At 31.5% G+C, this 19211-nt stretch overlaps 3 protein-coding genes across 4 annotated transcripts in view; 1 reads left to right on the top strand and 2 right to left on the bottom strand.

Moving 5' to 3' along the window:
- Positions 1 to 3386: 3386 nt before the first annotated feature.
- Positions 3387 to 5473, bottom strand: LOC103577054 (m7GpppX diphosphatase). Its single transcript, XM_008557536.2, has 4 exons — positions 5055 to 5473; positions 4830 to 4972; positions 3836 to 4172; positions 3387 to 3753 (listed from the first exon to the last, which is right to left on the bottom strand). The coding sequence occupies exons 1-4, from the start codon at positions 5440 to 5442 to the stop codon at positions 3539 to 3541; spliced, it is 1083 nt and encodes a 360-aa protein (XP_008555758.1). The 5' UTR covers positions 5443 to 5473; the 3' UTR covers positions 3387 to 3538.
- Positions 5474 to 6072: 599 nt separating this feature from the next.
- On the bottom strand, positions 6073 to 9932 carry LOC103577085 (coiled-coil domain-containing protein 39). The gene is made up of 7 exons (XM_008557585.2): positions 9565 to 9932; positions 8324 to 9379; positions 7868 to 8248; positions 7276 to 7530; positions 6714 to 7199; positions 6419 to 6631; positions 6073 to 6334 (listed from the first exon to the last, which is right to left on the bottom strand). Exons 1-7 carry the CDS (start codon positions 9658 to 9660, stop codon positions 6080 to 6082), a joined length of 2742 nt encoding a protein of 913 aa, XP_008555807.1. The 5' UTR covers positions 9661 to 9932; the 3' UTR covers positions 6073 to 6079.
- Positions 9933 to 10612: 680 nt separating this feature from the next.
- The window catches only part of LOC103577052 (E3 ubiquitin-protein ligase MIB1), a 33729-nt gene continuing 25130 nt past the window's right edge, over positions 10613 to 19211 (top strand). For both annotated transcript variants that reach the window (XM_008557535.3, XM_008557534.3), the window contains exons 1-8: positions 10613 to 10805; positions 10967 to 11314; positions 11414 to 11614; positions 11686 to 12138; positions 12222 to 12369; positions 12458 to 12699; positions 13297 to 13494; positions 13801 to 13952. In XM_008557535.3, coding sequence (XP_008555757.1) covers positions 10704 to 10805; positions 10967 to 11314; positions 11414 to 11614; positions 11686 to 12138; positions 12222 to 12369; positions 12458 to 12699; positions 13297 to 13494; positions 13801 to 13952 — 1844 coding nt within the window. In that variant the 5' untranslated portion in view covers positions 10613 to 10703. The remainder of the gene's footprint in view (positions 10806 to 10966; positions 11315 to 11413; positions 11615 to 11685; positions 12139 to 12221; positions 12370 to 12457; positions 12700 to 13296; positions 13495 to 13800; positions 13953 to 19211) is intronic.

Below are 19211 nucleotides of genomic sequence, written 5' to 3'. Positions count from 1 at the left end.
ATCAATTATTTTTTTTTTCGAAACTCTCAAATAGTTGCAGGGAGATAAAAAAAGATGCCTTTAAAAGATGAGCTCAATATTAATATTTAGAGGTCACTAATCGCAATTTTTTATTCTCCATTGAAATAAAATAGAAAAAATGTGAAAATCGGCTGACTCTGCGAACCAGCCCTAAAACTTCCCGCTGTTTCGAGCTTTTAAGCTCAAACATACTATTGTTAATATATTTTTGAGTTCTTCAAGCTCGAAAATAGTAATGCCGCATCGCTCAGTCCAAAAATTCAAATACGGTACAACTTGGTTATAAGTTACTGTTAGGAGCTGTAGGAGAAAAATTTTTTGGAAATGGCTTTCCCCTACTCTTATCAGTTACTCGGTGATCGCTCAGTTTTCTGCATATATATGCGTCGTGTTCGTGTTTGTGTCCGCAGTCCTTTTATAAGTTAGTTGACGTTTGTCATTTATCTACGTACATACTTTATTAACTTATAAAAGGACTGCAGAACCAAACTCTTCACGACAACCGAAAAACTGCGTGAGTGGAACTGGAGTGGGGGTGGTATTTCGAGACGAGCGAAAACAAATAGAGGGGAAGTAACTTATAACCGAGTAACTTATAACGAGGTTGTACTGTAATGAAGAAAATTGTATGGTTTCCTTTTTCATAAAAGGATAGCCAGTGATACTCAATTCTTATTCAAGTTATTATTTAGGGTGCATTCGGAAATGCTCTAGCTCTAGCTTGGCTAGAATTAGAGCTAGAGCATTTTTGAATGCGCCCAGACTAAAAATATACTTAAAATTTTTTATTTGTTTAAATAGTTTATTAATTATTTTCATTATTTGCGTAAATAAATTACTTGCATAAATTATTAGAAATTGGGAAAAAATTAAAAAATCGTACGTCAAAATAAAATGGCGGCAGAATATGATGTAAATATTTTAAATATTAAAAAAAAGCACATAAGTGTCTTAACAAACCTTGGTGGAGAAATAATGTGCAGAAGGGTGTCCTAATACACTTGGAGATTTGAATTAAATTGCTCCAAGTGTATTGCAGCTAAAAAACGTCACTTTACTGCTATTTCCCCACCAGACGATGCCAGATGATTGGGCTCAGGAACTAGGAAGACATCAGCATCAGCCATCAGCAACACTTTACACTATCACTGAACACTCAACACTCAACTTCACCACAGACACTTTGCACAATTAAAATTTTACAAACACTGGGTATTGTAATTAAACAATTACTATGAGCAATAAATTTTATGGACAATTCCGTGAATTAACTGTAATACTGTGTTTCAATTCAAACGTAAAGAAAAATTTGTACTACTGCCATTGTCGATGATACTGACTGCCGCTATCGAACCGTCAGTTGATTACAGAGCAATCGATTTTGCGATACTCTCGCTCCCCCCACTTTAGTAAAAATTTAAATGCTGAGTACAGCGACACGCAACAGCGACGCGCTGTAACGCCAACAGCGCGAAATTTAAAAATTCTATTAAAATTCATTTGTGTCAATAATTATATTAATTTGACTAAAAAATATGCTCTAAATTTTGTATTTTTCATTAATAATTTGTTAATTATTCTTATTACTCGTGCGGTAAATTTATATATTCAAAAAATAAATTATTAAAAATTAGAGAAAAATTAAAAATCGCAAATCAAAATAAAATGGCGGCAGAATATGTTATAAAAAATTTTTAAATATTAAAAAAAAAACACTTGAGTGTTTGAACAAACCTTGGCGGAGAAATAATGTGCAGAAGGGTGTCCTAATACACTTGGAGATTTGAATTAAAGTGTTCCAAGTGTATTGCAGCTAAAAAACGTCACTTTACTGCTATTTCCCCACCAGACGATGCCAGATGATTGGGCTGAGGAACTTGAAAGGTATCAGCATCAGCCATCAGCCATCAGCCACCAGTAACACTTCACTAGCATTGAACACTCAACAGTTAATGACACCACAGACACTTTGCACAATTTAAATTAACAAAACATAAATTTAAAAATCACTGCACTATTTAATCAACTAATAAAAAACTAAAAATATGCACATGTAGAAAAACAAAAAAACTACAGATGCAATTTTTTTTAATGTATCGTTGTTAAAAAAAATTAAAAAATTATTAGACCTCGCCTAACTTCAGTATCATGGATTTTAAATTAATAAAACGAATAACGACGAACGCCAGTAACTGAACAATGAAAAAGATGGGACGATCTAATTAGTTGTTATTTTTTGTTATTTATATTATAAGTACCGATAACATAATTATCACGAAATGTTCGTTGGATGATAGAGAATATTTAAAGACACGAGTTTTAATTTATTTTAACAAAAAAATAGTGAATTTATTTATTTAATCGCGACTTAGATACTGTCCGTATTAATGCGATGGCGTCACAGTGAAGTTTGACGCAGAACACTTGCGCAGTTCTAAAAATGGCCGGAATGACCTGCGCAGTAGAGACAAAATTGAAGCGCGCGTGCGCAGAAACCAGTCAGTCGCCCGCGTCATGGCATCTCTCATTGTCGTTGTCATCTAAACTCGGTAAAATAATTCGTTTAATTATCAGGTGGCATGATTATGAACACATAAATCTTGTTACATTATTTTTTGGTCAATGGTGAATATTTAAATATATCAAATTATGTGTGTCAGTGAACGCGACCTGAATAATAAATTAAATTCAGTGCCCATATAGTTCTCGCGTCGTTTGACGCCATCTTGGTTGTCGGAATTTGAATACACGAATAAATATCTGATCTAGTTTTATTAAAAATATTATTTTGAAGTTATTTTTGTGAATTGGTGATTAATAATTGTATAAATTTTGATTTTTTTGTGAGTGGTGATATTTTTAATTTATTTAGTTGGACACCGGTGATGTACAAGTACTCGTAGCTGAGAATAAAAATGGCGGGAAGAGTGAGTAAATTCAAAAAGAACATTTTTTTAAATTTTAGCTAGAACATTATTAAGTAATTACGGAATTATTATGATGATTTTCGTTGATTTATATCATATTTAAGAAACATTGATTTAATTTACTTGAAAAATGAAATTTTAAATTCCCCGTGTGTTTAAAAAGCGCTCTATTCAAAATGGCGTTATTTTAAACAAATCTCTCACTAATTTTGATATAATCATGAAGTTAGCAGACAATTAACAATTTTTAGATTTTTTTCAACAAATTAATTACAAAAAAAAATTTTTTTTAAACTATTGACCCTGTAGGCCAACGTAAGATATCTTTAGAACAATATCATTATAGCCATAACTACGTGCTAGCGCAGAAGTGATAACGTCTTACGGTAAAAATGATGAAAAATAAATTAGTTAATATTACAAATTAAAAGAATAAAAATGAATTTTCATGATTTATTTTTTTTTCTTTTCAAAATAGACATTTTTTCAACAAAAATAATTATTTCATCGAAGTCGTATGTTAAAAAAAATTATTTAAGTCTAAACTGTTTATTTTTCTGTCAATATAATTTAAAAAAATGAATTGTAATTCAAATGGACACTCTTGCGCGCTTTGTCGGCCTGTTGTCTTCGTCGGAGCTCGTTTTACCCCCAGTTTTTCCATTTTTAAGATAATCTTCATAAGGTTTGTAAGCACCATATTTACAAACACGGAATGTTAGAGTAGCTTTTTGGTAGTAGTCCGGCATCATTTCGATGTTACTGATAACTGTAGACAGCAAATGTGCGCGTTCTACTAACGTACCTAGTAAAAAAAATTTTAGTTACTTCAAAGTTATTATTTACAATAAATATAAATACTATTATTTATATTAATAAAAATATACCTGCGTTCTCTACAGTAAAAGCAGTAAAATGAACATGTAGATGATAATAAGACGGCTGATAGTGAAAATATATTCTTAGTCTATTGGCTGGTACATTGTACTTTTCTTCAATAGCTTTAGAACCAGCTTCTTTAATATTTTTCAGTAAAGGAAGATGAGTTTCATTCAGTTCTCTAATTGATTTGATTTTTTGTCTAGTTATTGCAATTATATACATTGCTGATATGTCGTCGTTCCATTTTAAATCTTTTACTAATACAAATCCTGTTTTTTCATCTTTGTCATTGAAAATTACTCGATCAACTTCTGCTTTTCCATCAAGTATATTGTCTATCCACTGAAAAAAAAAAAAAAAAAAAAATTAATGACTGACAAATTTTTGATCAACTTAATTTCCCTGGGTGAGAAATTTGATTCAAAGTTTATGGGATTCAAATATATGAGTAATCGGATACTAGTTCTCTAATTGGGTACTAGTTCCCTGATCGGATACTGGATCTCTTATTTTACATTGACTACATATTAAAATTTTTAATCAGACTATTTTTCATGGGATTTCAATCAAATTTTTTTTACCAATCCTGTATAAAAAAAGATTAAAAAAGTGTTGACTATTCTAAACTTCAAAACGTGACACAACGACGAACTTTTTTTAAACTTTTGAAAATTCAAGAGAAAAATCAATAAATATCCTTGTATTATTAAGATATCCTCAAACGAAAAACGTTCAGAAATAGTTCAAAATTGATTTTTTTTAAAGGTATTTTGCACTGAAAAATTTTAATTTGTAGTATTGTCAATTGTTACTTTCTGTATATTGTCAGAGGTTTGAAAAAAAGTTCGTCATCGTGTCACGTTTTAATGTTTAGAATAACCAACAATTTTTTTTACACGGGATAGTAAAAAAATAAAAGATCATAGTCCAGAAAAAGCTCTAAATTTATCTCATAAAAATAGTCCATATTTTTGATTGATGATCATAAAATTTACAAACCTTTAATGAAAAATTTTTTGATAGCAAAGGAAGAGTAACATTTTTATACAGCTCTGGAGTTTCTTCAATAGTATAATACTCTGGTGTTGTAAATTTTTCAATATGCTTTAACGTAGCAGGATATGTTATAGTTGCATTGAGACCTGTAATAACACAAATAATTATTTAATAAACAAATTCAAAAATTACCAAGTAAATTGATAAAAGTATAAAAAAATTAGTTACCATTAAATTCGTTTGTTGGAAACAAATCATAACCTCTGTAAATATCATTGCGGTATATTTTTTTAGCAGTAGTCTCGTAGTTAAAAAAACCCTGCTCCAGCAACACTTGATCCTCAGGAAATCCTTTTTTTTCAAGGACAACTAGAGCACTGCCATCAAAACCTTTGAAAGTACCTTCAATAGCTATTTGTTTTTGAGTTGTATTATTACGTAAAATTCTTTTTACAACAAAATTTGACAGATCTTTAAGTGATTCATGAACATGATCTTCGTCGTTAGTTGGCTCGACATCATTGTCATTATTTTTCGAAGCAATGTCATTGTCTTGTTTATTATTTTTTTCATTATCGTATTGTTTACACAATAAGTCAACAGTAGTTTCGGCCATGTTTTGTTTCACTTGATTGTTTTATTTCCAATTGCAGCACAATAATAACAACAAATAGTTTACATAAAAATCAGGATAGATGGCGCTGTCATAAAAGTCTGCATTCAAAAACTCCAACATGGCGGTCCGTGTTGGCGATAGATTAGAAAAAGGAACGAAATCGCTGGCTCAGTTTTGTGCAAACCTGAAATTTAAATAAATTTTATTTTAAACAAAAAATTTTTTTTTACAATGAAAGTCTAGATGTCCAGGATGCAGAAGCAACCAAAGGTGTGCAGAAGAAACAATCATAAAACTAATTACACAAATCGTAATGAGTGTAACTGACACTTCAATTTTTTAAATTTTGAATAAATAAATAAATAAAATGTGAGTAAAAAACAAAGGAATGTATATTTATATAATTTAAGAATCAGCGCGCGCATTTTTTTCAATTCATTATTTGAATTAATTAATTTATTTATTTAAAATTTATAAATTGTCTCATGTCTGCTGCATTCACTCTCATAAAATGGTAAGTAAATTTAATAAATTATAAAATTTTTATTATTTCAATCAGTAAAAAACTTTATTTATTTATTTATTTATTTTATTAATTTTGAAAGGTACATGATAAATAAATAAATAAATTTAAAAGTTACGGCCGACAGATATTGACATTTGTAAGTTGACATTTTTTATTTTGATTAAAAGAAGTCGTAGAACTACGGGTGGAACAAAGACTGGGTGTCGGAGTTGGTTTATTTTGCTGAGCACTAGGTAGAACAATATCTTTAGCAGATATTAATTTTTTAACGTAGACTTCCGCTTCTACGTGACGGATAGTAAACTCTGTAATTCGCTGGAGACCGAGGAGATTTTGTTCTTCTATTTCTCGCGTCGAGACGTCTTTCTAAAGAAAAAAAACAACAATATTTACAATAAATATAAACAAATAATAAATACTTTATTTAAATTTGTGTAAATAAAAAGGAACCTCTTGCAAAATAATAATGTCGCTATCAGCGCACTCGCAAAGCCTCTGAATATCTTTATACAATTTTTTTAATCTCATGTCCGCTCTAATTAGTCGACCCTTTTGATCATTAATTTGTTTTTCTATTAATGCAAGTGTCTCTTGTCTTCCCTCTTTTTCTTCTTTTATTTTCTCTAGATCTTCCAGTATTTTTTTATGGTTTTCTTGCGCCAGCTATTATTTAAATAATTATTAATACATAAAATTTTAATAATTCATTGTCAATTATCAATAATCAATAAATTTATTTTATTACCGCAACATCATTCTTAATAATATTCAACTGGGATTTCTTCCTCTTCATTTGTTCAGCAGCTTCGCACATTTCTTTATCTATTTCACTCTGAATCGTCTGCTTGGAGCTGTCATCCTCAACCGGACCCAATGAAAATTTGTATTTATCATTACAAGCATTGACAACTTTCAGTGTATTCTCCATACTTTTGATCTCTTGTTCCGTTTTCCTGATAGTCGCGTCCAGTTTATCGCCTCGTTCTTGCAACTCATACTTGTACTGAGCATTCTGAATTTTCAAATAAGTCGTTGCTGGTAAAATGCCATCCGTGTTATCAACATTAGATGTTGCCATAATATTATCATACCGCGACTGTAGATGTAACGTCTGATAATTTTTTTCATTAATCAATGATCGTAACTCAGAACATTCGCTCATCGCAACTTTATGTTTTAAATTAAGTGCTTCTTTTAAAGCTTTTAATTCTGCCATTCTTTCTTTCATTGCCTGTAGATAAATGATAATAATAATAATAGTAATTATTAAATACCTAACAATTGATAAATGAAATAAAAATACTTACAGCGCAAATTTTTACATGACATTGTTCCAAGTTATAAACGCGGTTACCAGTATTTTTCATCAATTCTTCAGCTTGAGTGACTCTCAACTCCATAATATTTTCAGCAACTTGTTTTTCTTCATTAACACGTACAGAAACTTTTAATTGTTTTTCACCTCCGAGCATTAATAACTCAAGATTTTTTTTTTTAATCTTAACTTGCTCAACTTTATTACGGTCTGCTTCTAATGCATTCTGTACTTTTTTTATTTCATTCTAAAAACAAAAAAAATTTATTATTTTATTTTTATAATATTAGGGGAGAGGGGGACACCCCAGAAATTTTATAAAAAAATTTTGTTTTTTTAAAAATTCCAAAATCACTTTTGTAAAAATAATTGAGCATTATTTTGAATTTTTTTTTTTTTTACTGTTTTTGAAAATCTTCGATTTTATAAAAAAATAGTGCGGCTGGAAATTTTTTCTTTTTACTTTGAATATCATTAAAAAAAAAATTTAACGTATTTGAGTTCCCGAAAACTTGATATATTTCCTTAATTATCCCGTTTTGCCCCCTCCCCTAATTATTGCCACTATAATTTAAAATACTCACTTCAAGTTTAATCATCTGACTGAGTAACAATTTCGATATTTTTTTTTTATCATTCAAAGACTCCTGTAATCCCTCAATAACATTTTGCTTACGTTCAAACTCCTCTTTATCCACAACCCTATTATTTTTCCCCAAGCGGATCTTAAGATTTTGCAGCACGATATCAAGTTTGTAAGCAGCCTCTTTTTTTTCATCCAATTGTTTCTCTTCCTTAACTTGACACGCTGTGAATTGTTCGATTTTCTTCAACTCTCCTTGCTCTTGCAATTCAATTGCTTTTCTATCGTTCTCTAAACTATTTATTCTACTCATTGTCCTCAGAACCAATCCTTGAAATCTTTTTATTTCGCTTTTAATTGAAAATTTACGTTTTTCTTCTTTCTGCAATTAGTCAATAAATATTTAACTTGTTCATTAATAAAAATAAATAAATAATTTAATTAATTTAAAATATACCTCAATCATTTCTTCAAGTTGTTTAGTTCTGTCTTCAACATTAACGCTCTGATTATTGACCTCAGATAGACTTGCCTTCATATCTTTGATTCTTTGTTGAAAATCACTGATTTGTTTTTTTTTATTAAAAATATTTCCTCTCAATCCATTAAAATCAATTCTCATATTTTTAATTTTCTGTTCCAGTTCGTTTAAAATTCTTCTCTGCGATTTGAATTCCAAATTAAATAAATCAAGATGCTCTTCAACTTTACTCCTTCTCTCTCTAGCACGCGCCAAAATTTTCTCAACTTGTTTAATCTCATACTCCAATAGTCTATTGCAATTAACTTGACTTTCCATAAATTCTTCAGACTCCGTAAGTACTTTTAATTTTTCCACACCCACGGATCTCAAAGTCTCAACCTCTTTTATTATTTTTTGAATATCATTGTCACGCTGCCGCAAAATAAAAACACTTTGTGTCCATCTTTCAATCAATTGCCGCCGCGAATCTAAAGCCTGAGTATAAAACTTAGCCGTTCTTTCTAACACGACTTCTTTTTCGTAAATTTCATCAATCATTCTAACAACAGATCGTTTGTAAACTTCTAATTCACTCACTAGTTTTTGTCTCTTGAGATCGAGTTTTTTAAATTCTTTGAAATCAAATTTAGAAATTTTTTTTAGTAACTGTTCATTTTCTTCATCACGGCTCAGTATTTCTTCCAATTGTAAAATTTTAGTTTTGTTCAATGCCACAATATCTTTTGAAAAATCAAGACTTTCTTCAAGTCTTCTTATTTCTTTTTTCATACGGGCAATACGGTCTCCAGTTTCTTTTTTTTCCTTCTCAAGTGCAATAAGTTCTTTTTCAATAGATGCCTCCTTGTGCTCAAATAACTTCTCGTAATGATTCTCAGCTTCATATTGAGCGATATAAGCTGTTAAAAGTTTCTGATTGCAAGTGTGTTCTATTTTAATATCTCTTATGTATTGATCTATTGAATCAATACGATTTTTATTGTTATCTAATTCTACTGTCAATTTATTTTTTATTTTTAATTTTTTTTCAATCTAAAAAAATAATTATTTATAAATTAATTTATATATATTTAAATTATATGAAATTAAATTTATAAAATCCTATAAAAATTTAATGATTATAAATTTTTACTGTTCATTTTTTTCTTTTTTTAATTGTCGGTAAAAATTTTTAATTTATTACTGAAAATAATAAATTATTTTATTAGACATTTTACCTCTTGCTCGAGTTGTTTATTATCTTCATTAGCAACCGGTATTCGAAATCCACTATCCCATCCTAGATCTTTTAAAATATCTCTGAACCCTCCCATTTTTTTAATAAATAACAATAATAATAAAATACAAATTTATTTAGTTTTCTATTAATTATGAAACAAATTAATTATTAATAATTACAATTGTAGACGTTTAAAATAATTAGGCAAAAGGATTCATTTGACAGCAACCTATAGCAACTAACAAAAGGTCAATGACACTTTGACAATTAAACTGACCATGCGCAGAATATTGTTATTTTATTGGATAAAACAAAGGCGCGAAATTTAAATTACAAAAATTTTTTTAAATTATTAATTATTATTCAATTACTCAGCCATTATAATATAGAAAAATAGATTACTGGGGTTAGATAGGCCACTTAAAATATTTAATAAAAAATTTGAAAATTTGAAATCTGCTATACAAATTTTTATTTTAATAATTTAAGTAAAATTTTTTTTAAATCGATGAGTCAAAGTTTAGTTCAATTATTTTTAATTAATGACTCAGTCATTACATAATCAAATACCTGCTGATCTAAAGTAAAATAATAAAACTTTGAAAATTTCGCCACTTTTTTCCCGCCAAATTTAAAATTTTTATTTGTTCCTATAAAATCTTTAAAAAAAAAAAAATTTTCCACATAAGAACAATAAAAAAAAATTTATTTTACACAATTATTTTTAATTACTACGGTTAGACTTTCAAATTAAATTAAAAAAAAAAAAAAAAAAAAAAAAAAAAAAAACAGATTTGATTAAAAATTTTTTTTAGGGAAAAATGAATTTATTTTATTAAAAAAAAGTGTTATAAATATAGATTGTTGATGAACAACCTGTAGATTCTGTGGTAGGTCACGTAAGTTTCTCTTTTTAAGTCAAAACGCAACAATATATTAACTAATCCGTCACGTGGCGCTAGTTATATAGTTTTTAAACACTATATAGATATATTCTAACATGAATAATAATAATAATAATAAAGTTATTCTACATATATAAAATGACGGTATGCCATTGTAGATTTATTGCAAAGACGTCAAATGTCCATTAGATTAATATTTTTTACAATATAAATATATTATTATAATATAACTATGGAGGCAAGTACAAGTGGTGGCACACGTGCGACTCGTTTCATGATGGAAGGTGTCGGTGCAAGAGTTATACGAGGTCCTGAATGGAAATGGGGCAAGCAGGTTAGGATTTCTATATAAATAATTCATTAATTTCTTAACTTTACTATTAACAATCACTTCAACGTTCATCATTAATTCAATTTAATCAATACTCATATTTAAATAAAATAAAATTAATTGCTAATGATGATGATGATGATTTTTACTATTATTTATTGTAGGATGGTGGAGAAGGACATGTAGGAACAGTTAGAAACTTTGAATCACCTGAGGAAGTTGTTGTCGTGTGGGACAATGGGACAGCTGCTAATTATCGATGCTCAGGAGCATTCGATCTGAGGATATTGGACTCTGCGACAACTGGTGTCAAACATGACGGTACCATGTGCGATACTTGTAGACAACAGCCTATTTTTGGTATCAGGTGGAAGTGCGCTGAATGTGGAAACTATGATTTGTGCTCAATTTGTTATCATGGTGATAAACATCATTTGAGACATAGATTTTATCGGATCACTACTCCGGGTAGTGAGAGAGTTCTTTTGGAGCCAAGAAGAAAAAGTAAAAAGGTTGGTAATATTTATTTATTTATTTGTTATGTCGTACAGCAGTAGTACAAGTTGTTTTTTTTATTTATTTGTTGATAATTTTTGTGTTAAATTCAACAGATTGCTATCAGAGGAATATTTCCTGGTGCCAGAGTCGTACGAGGTGTTGATTGGCAATGGGAAGATCAAGATGGCGGAAATGGTAGACGAGGTAAAGTTAATGAGATACAGGATTGGTCAGCTGCTAGTCCTAGATCTGCTGCATATGTAATTTGGGATAATGGAGCCAAAAATTTGTACAGAGTCGGCTTTGAAGGAATGGTCAGTTGATGTTACGAATTTAAAATATTCATTTATTATTTGTGGTTGATTGATTGATTGGATTATTGTAGGCTGATCTTAAAGTAGTAAATGATGCGAAAGGACAAACGGTTTATCGGGATCATTTGCCATTGTTGGGTGAACAAGGCCCTGGGCGACCTGGACCACATGGATTACAAATTGGTGATCAAGTTAATGTAGACCTGGAATTAGAAATAGTGCAGTCACTGCAGCATGGGCATGGAAGCTGGACCGATGGGATGTTCGAGTGCCTTGGAACAACGGGCACTGTTGTAAGCATCGACGAAGATCATGATATCGTTGTGTCTTATCCGAGCGGTAATCGATGGACATTTAATCCTGCTGTACTATCTAAAGTTCAAACCCCAGTATCCGCTGGTACAAGTGCAGCTGCTGATAATCAAGCGTTTGCTGTTGGTGATTTAGTCCAGATTTGTAATGATCTGGAAAAAATTAAATTGCTACAACGTGGGCATGGAGAGTGGGCAGAAGCTATGGCTCCAGTAAGTTATTTTTAAATTTAGTATAATTAAATTTACCAATTATTTATTTTTTATGGATTTCATTTAATTATATTTTGTATTAGACTCTTGGAAAAATTGGGCGAGTTCAGCAAATATATCATGACGGTGATTTAAAAGTTGAAGTATGTTGTACTTCATGGACGTATAATCCTCAGGCGGTTGTTAAAGTTGCCAGTAGCGATAGAAGTATGCCTGGAAATAATAGCGGAGGTTCGCAAACTATTTAAAATTCAATTTATGTATCAAGATAAAAAAAAAAATTGTTATTCTATTATATATGATGGTGTATTATTTTTAGAACGTCTGTCAGCATTATTGAAAAAATTATTCGAGACCCATGTGTCGGGTGATGTGAACGAAGAACTCGTTAAATCAGCTGCCAACGGAGACGCTGTACAGTGTGAAGAATGTCTTAAACGTTTAGATGCCGATGTCAATGGAGTATTTTCGGGCCACACGGCATTACAAGCTGCCAGTCATAATGGCCATCTAGATGTTATTAAAATACTTTTGCGGTACAAGGCCGATGTTGAAATTGAGGTATATATATCTACACACATATATTCGTTTTAAATAATTGAGGGGCCGTTCATAAAATACATCACGCTAAATTTTACCTGTTTAGTCTCTCCCCTCCTTTGTTACGCTATGTCACATTTTCTGCAATCCCCCTATCAATATTGCGTCACAAATTATAGATCCCCTCCCGTTATGACGGAAATATATATATAGAAATATTTATATACTTACAAATATGACACTGAAGTTAGCCGACGTCTAATAATTTTTGAATTTAAAAAAAAAATGATAAATTATAAAAAATATTTAAAAAATTGCACCTGTAGATTTTTTGATTTTCTACATGTGCATTTTTTTAGTTTTTTTTTTTTTTTTTTGTAATTAACTTGAAAAAATGAAATTCAAAAATTTTTAATTGTTAACTTCAGAATTATGAAACGATGACTTTTTATCGGAACAAAAAAATAAAATTTAAACAAAAATTAAAGAAAATTTCCTTAGACCCCCCCCCCCTCTTTTTACAGTAAGCGAACGTATTTTACGAACGGGCTCTAAATAATATTTCTACCATTATTATTTTCAATGAATAATAAAATTAAATTTATAAATTTAATTCAGGACAAAGATGGTGATCGTGCAGTTCATCATGCAGCATTTGGAGATGAGCCTGGTGTTATGGCGCTGGTAGCTGGTGCTGGAGCTGATTTGAATGCCCGGAATAAACGACGTCAAACTGCACTTCATATCGCTGTCAATAAAGGACACGCAGGTGTTGTACGAACTTTATTGGAATTGGGTTGCCATCCGAGTCTCCAGGTTGGTAAATTGCATAGCATAAAAATAGCAAACAATAAAAACAGAAATAAAAAAAAAAGACCGTAAAAAAAAAAAAAAAAACATTTTTAATTCAACACATAAATTATTTTACTTGGTTCTGAAATCTCTTTTACAACGTCTATTATTGAACTTATTACCGTACAATAAAAAACAAGTCCCAGTACTTTAAAAGTACAACAAAATAAAACGTTACTTCGTTATCGTAGGTTTGTAGTATAAATGTAAGTACGCTGTTAAAATGAAATAGACACACTATAAAAACTCGTAAATGTATTGATTTTTCAGGATGCTGAAGGAGACACTCCACTTCATGATGCCATTTCCAAGAAAAGAGACGACATGCTAACGCTGTTATTGGACCATGCAGCAGACATTACTCGTACTAACAATACCGGTTTTAATGCTTTACATCATGCCGCTCTCCGTGGAAACCCAAGGTAAGTCTGAATACTTTATTTTATACACCTTGTCTATTAAATTCACCGGTTTAATTTATAATTACGTTGATGCACTAGACAAATTCCATTCATTATTTAATTACTCAACATTTTACGAGCAATTTGTACTATTTTCTTTTTCTTTTACTTCATCCTATTAAACAGTTTCTTGTTAAATTAGTGTTTGTGGTTAAAGAAAGATAAAAAAGGTATTAGTACATTCCGAACTATCGAGCAAAGAGCGAATTAACGAGAATAATTGTCGAAAATAAAAGTTAAAAAGAAAAGGTAGATTTATAAAGGAGAATCGTTTAAGTATAAATATAGCGCTGATAAATAATTCGTAAAACGCGCTTTCGGCACGGAGAATACGAGTTATGTCTCAGCATCTTCCCGCCTACGAAACCGAGCTTCCAGCAGTTGGCCAGTAACGGCCGAGGTTGGATGGGATACTGGAAGTCTCTCTGGTTGAACAGGGATTTACTGAATTTATCACTTGAACTCTGGGTAAAGGATTAGGAGACATTCTCCTGTACCTTTTAAACGTTTATCCACATTTTATAACATAAAAACTTGCGTTGAGAAGTATAAAGTTTATTTAAGACTTGTTACTAACTCATAAGTAGATAAAGGTCTTTAAAAAAATATATTTAAACAAGATTACAAAGGTTATTATGCAAACGTAAATATTTTTAATGTATTGTCAATTAATTACTATAAAATATTATTTTTGTTGTTGTTGTATGATAATGAAAACAATAGATTAGACTAAGACGATTGTAGTTCGTGGGATTAGGGATTTTCGGATTAGGAGGTTTAATCAAGCTCGGTGAAGCTGCGAGAGAGTAGACCAAAGATGACGCAGGATTTTGGTCTGGGTTCTGGACCAAGCTTGCATTGTTCACGGCGATTAATTCATTGTCGCTTACCACATCTCGCCACAAACCACTGCCTTCACCTACCTTTCACATGCCACCACTCGTCCTTCTCCACCAGCACCACCGCCACTTCCTTCTCTTCCTCTTCACTCTTCTCTATATTCACTTCCTTCTCCGCCACCTCTTTCACCGCATTTTCTCATACTGACGCTTTTATTCAGCAATATGTACCCAACAATTTACTAATCCATTTACCCGACTTCCTACTTCCTATTCACCGCAAATTGTCGTCATTTACTTTTTTTTTCTTCTATTCATTTTTTAAAAATAATATTTTATTGTTACACTCAGAGAAAAAAAACCTTTTGAATTTTTGTATATTCTTATCACAATAAATTGTGCTATTAAAAATTTTAAATCCAATATATTGCAAAAATTTAAACGAGTATGAATATAACAGACGACAAATTTAAAATTATAATCAGTAATGTGAATAAATTTTGATTTTCTTCTTTCAAAAAATTTTTTCGCCCCAAATATCAAATTAATAATGCAATTAATTATGATACTGAAGTTAACCGACGTTCAATAATTTTTGAATTCTTCTCAAAACGAAAATTTGTGAGAAAAAAATATTTCAAAAAATTGCACTTATAGTTTTTTAAATTTTCTACCTGTGCATATTTTTATATATTTTTTTTGTCATGTATTTGTTGCAAAAAAAAAAAAATCCGAAAATTTTTAATTGTCTGTTAATTCCAGACCATTAATTAACCGATTCATTACTCAAAAAAAATTGTTTTCTCAAAAATTATTTTTTTCTCTGTGTACTATGATTTTTTATTTATCTATCTTTAACTTTTTCATATATTTTTTTTTGTATCATGTAAAATGAGATTATAATTGTAGTGACACTTAATAACAAGTATAGCGTAGAGCGTGAATAGATGAAAACGATTTTGATAATACGTTTAACTAGACGGCCTTTAGATATATGTAAATCTATGCAGATTGTTTGCTGACAAAAATCTCTCGACTATATATATATATATATATAAATATATATATTCCCCGAAGCAGTAGCTGGTATAGTAGTAGAAGTCTCTACTGGGCGTTTACCCCGTGGTTCGTATAGTGGCTGAAAACTAACTTTGGCATATAAATGTATGTAAAAGTAAAGGAGGAGAAGCCAGCGGAGTTTTAGATGAAGGGGGACCTGGTGGAGGTGTAGATGTAGATATAGGAGGAACAGGAGGAAGAAGAACAAGGCGGATAGATGTAGTGGTAGCATCGTTAGAGTGCTCTAGGGATGAATTAGGCTGTTAATGTTACCTCTTTGATATGCGAATTACAGAGCTATAATTCTCAGGCGCTTATTAACAACTATTTTCTGAGTAAACTTCTCCAGCATTTGTTTCCATCAGACAAAAAAAAATAATTAATACATGGGGTAGTAAAACAAGTGGAGAGAAAAAAATCTTATTTATGTATTCATTTTTTTTATTAAATAATATCGTGTGCATGTTGTGTAAGCTGTCATTTATATATTTCACGAGAAATCTCGAACTACCTTACACTCGGATGCAATTTACTTCTAAAGGAAACTCCATCAATCAGCCCCAGCACAGACGGTTTAAAAGCAGTCACTTGGGCGTCGTCGAGGTGGCTCGTAGCCGTACGGGTAGTCGTCGTCATCCACCTCGTCTGGGGCTCTGGGTATACAGACTGACGCTGTTTAAGACAACTTCTTGCACCTACGTCATCTGTCACCCGATTACTTCGTCTTCATTCTTCATTTCACGCTTGTTTATTTATTTTACCAACAACTAATCGATATTTCATTCAACTTTTTTTTTTCCTGCCCTACTGTGTTATACATTTTTATAATTTTTATTTTTTACTTTTCACATTCAGTGTGACTATGATAGATGTTTTAGTTCGCTAAATTATTTGGAGCACGAAGCAAGAAAGTGAGATTGGATTAGCTGATAAAAATAATTGGAATAATTGTAGCTGTGTGTATACGTGTATATATTTATATAATATATATTTATCTTTATTTATAAATGGTATCAGGAGTAAGAATAAAAATACGGCGTTAATTTGAGATAAAATACACACGTATTGCGATACACGAATTCCAATATAACAAAGCTGGCATACGGGAAATAGAGTTAGAGGAAGCGAACGTCGGTGAAACCACAAAATGTGAGATGGGCGTAGGAAATAGTAGACGGTTGGGACCATTTTATGCATACCAAATGCATAACTCTCTCTTATTCCCTCACTTCCATACGATTTTCTTTATTCAGATGCATTGCATACACGGACAATTGATTTATTACCCAAACTGTCCTCTTCTCAGTTTTTATAAATATTAATTTCTCACCGGGGCCATGCTATAAGTAGATCAGACTATTCAAATTTTCAAATTCCCTTATTCTTCTATTTTTTAAAATAACTATTACTTTTTTTTTTACCACTCTACTTTATTCACACTTACTCCTTTTCATTCAACGTATCACATTACCTGAAAGAAACGTAAAAAAAAATTTTTTTTTTATTAGATGAATGAATGAGTGAAATAAAAAAATTCTTTTCTTCTATTTCCGAGCTATTTGCCAAAAGCTCAATAAAATTTCGCGCATCCGCGGCGCCTTCACATATCATACAACTTCGCTCGTTATTTCTCTCTCGCTCTTTTCTCACCCCCTCACTGGGGAGTCTGGCACCGTTACTTTTGCTCCCTTCTCTTATACACTATTGTCCACATATATCTTTATACACACATACACACGACCACAACACATTACTATATATCTTTTCATACATATTTACATACACATCGAAATATCAACAATCAAAAGTTATCAAGTAGTAATGGTACGAGTAAGGTATGGCCTTGTTATGTGAATACAAGTTTGCTAGCAACATTTAAGTAGTGACGATGTAGTTTAGGTCGGACGCTCCCATGCACATTTGAGTAGTCGTGCCCTTATATATGTATAGCTATATATATATTTATGTAGATGTATATGTATACCTTGATATTATCCCAAGCAGGTTATAGCAGAGTCACGAAGCTATATAATACTCTATTCGGTTGGCTTAAGTTTGAGGAGAAGGCGAGGTGTACTAGGGATTGTTTTTACGACGACCCAGTTGCTATAAGATTTATTTCGACATTTTACAAATTTTCCTATTGCCCCAGATGTATATTTCCAAAGTGTCAGATAAGTTATTTCGAGAACAATCTAAACTTTTTTCGCTTATAAGCTAAACTTAGCGACATATATCATATATATGTGCTGTGTAAGTCATGTATATGTGTATATAGATATGTAGGGTGGTATATAACTTAATATACGATGAGAAATATCAATGGCACTTGGGCACAATAGTGCAGCTAAGTTATCACACAGTGCAGAGTGTTGTCATGCCTTGGGGACATAACGCTAGTCGATGGTGTGTAAACTAACGCAAACCCTTCCCTACACGCTCGGTGCTATTATACTAGTACTATAGTCACTGAGTTCAATCTCTCCAGAGATCCAATAACGCTGTTTTATTACAGCAATAAGAATTATCACTCGGTAATAACAACTCGTTGTACTTTACTGCGTTGATCAATTAATATGTATGTAATGGATGTGGGTGACGAGAGATTTAATCCACTGGTTTGCCCAGTTATTAACTTTTCTTTTATTGTCTTTTTAAATTCCAATGGGAATCAGTGGGTGAGTGAATGAGTGAATGAGGGAATGAGGGAATGAGTGAGTGAGTGAGTGAAGAAGTAAGTGAGGGATGTAACGGAGATAAATATAAGAGTGATCGAAATTGAATGACGTGAAATATCTGAAGAAGATTCACATTCTATTGAGATTGTGTGTAAGCCAGAGGTTCTCTGGTGCCGTTGGTGTATGCCAGTATGTGTACAGATATAGTGATATATTGTGGATGGTATGGAGCGTACTTAGAGAAGCGGACACACAAACAGCAGGAACGAGGAGACGACGAGAGAGAAGGAAGGAAGGAAGGGAAAGAGCACACTGGTGCGGGCTAGCGCGAAGCTGGGGCTGGGTGGTGGAGAGAGGGTGTCGGATACGGTTTTCGAGAGGCGAGAGAGGGGTGAGCAGCGAGTGGTTGGTGCATTATTGATCCCAGTGTGTGCGGACTGGGCAAAAAGAGGACCCTGGCAAGAGCGAACGAGAAAAAGAGAGAGAAGCGAGAATGAGAGAAGAGAACAAGGTATATATATATATGTATATATATATATATATATATATATATAATAGTGGGAGTTGGGTGAGTTTTCTAATGGATCTAGAGAACATACCTACACCATCTTAAATAAAACGATTTGGGCGGAGCTCGAGACCTC

Source organism: Microplitis demolitor, chromosome 7 (assembly GCF_026212275.2).
Source record: "Microplitis demolitor isolate Queensland-Clemson2020A chromosome 7, iyMicDemo2.1a, whole genome shotgun sequence".
Lineage (NCBI taxonomy): Eukaryota > Metazoa > Arthropoda > Insecta > Hymenoptera > Braconidae > Microplitis > Microplitis demolitor.
Note: the sequence above shows the minus strand (reverse complement) of the source record. Positions and strands in the feature narration are given on the sequence as shown.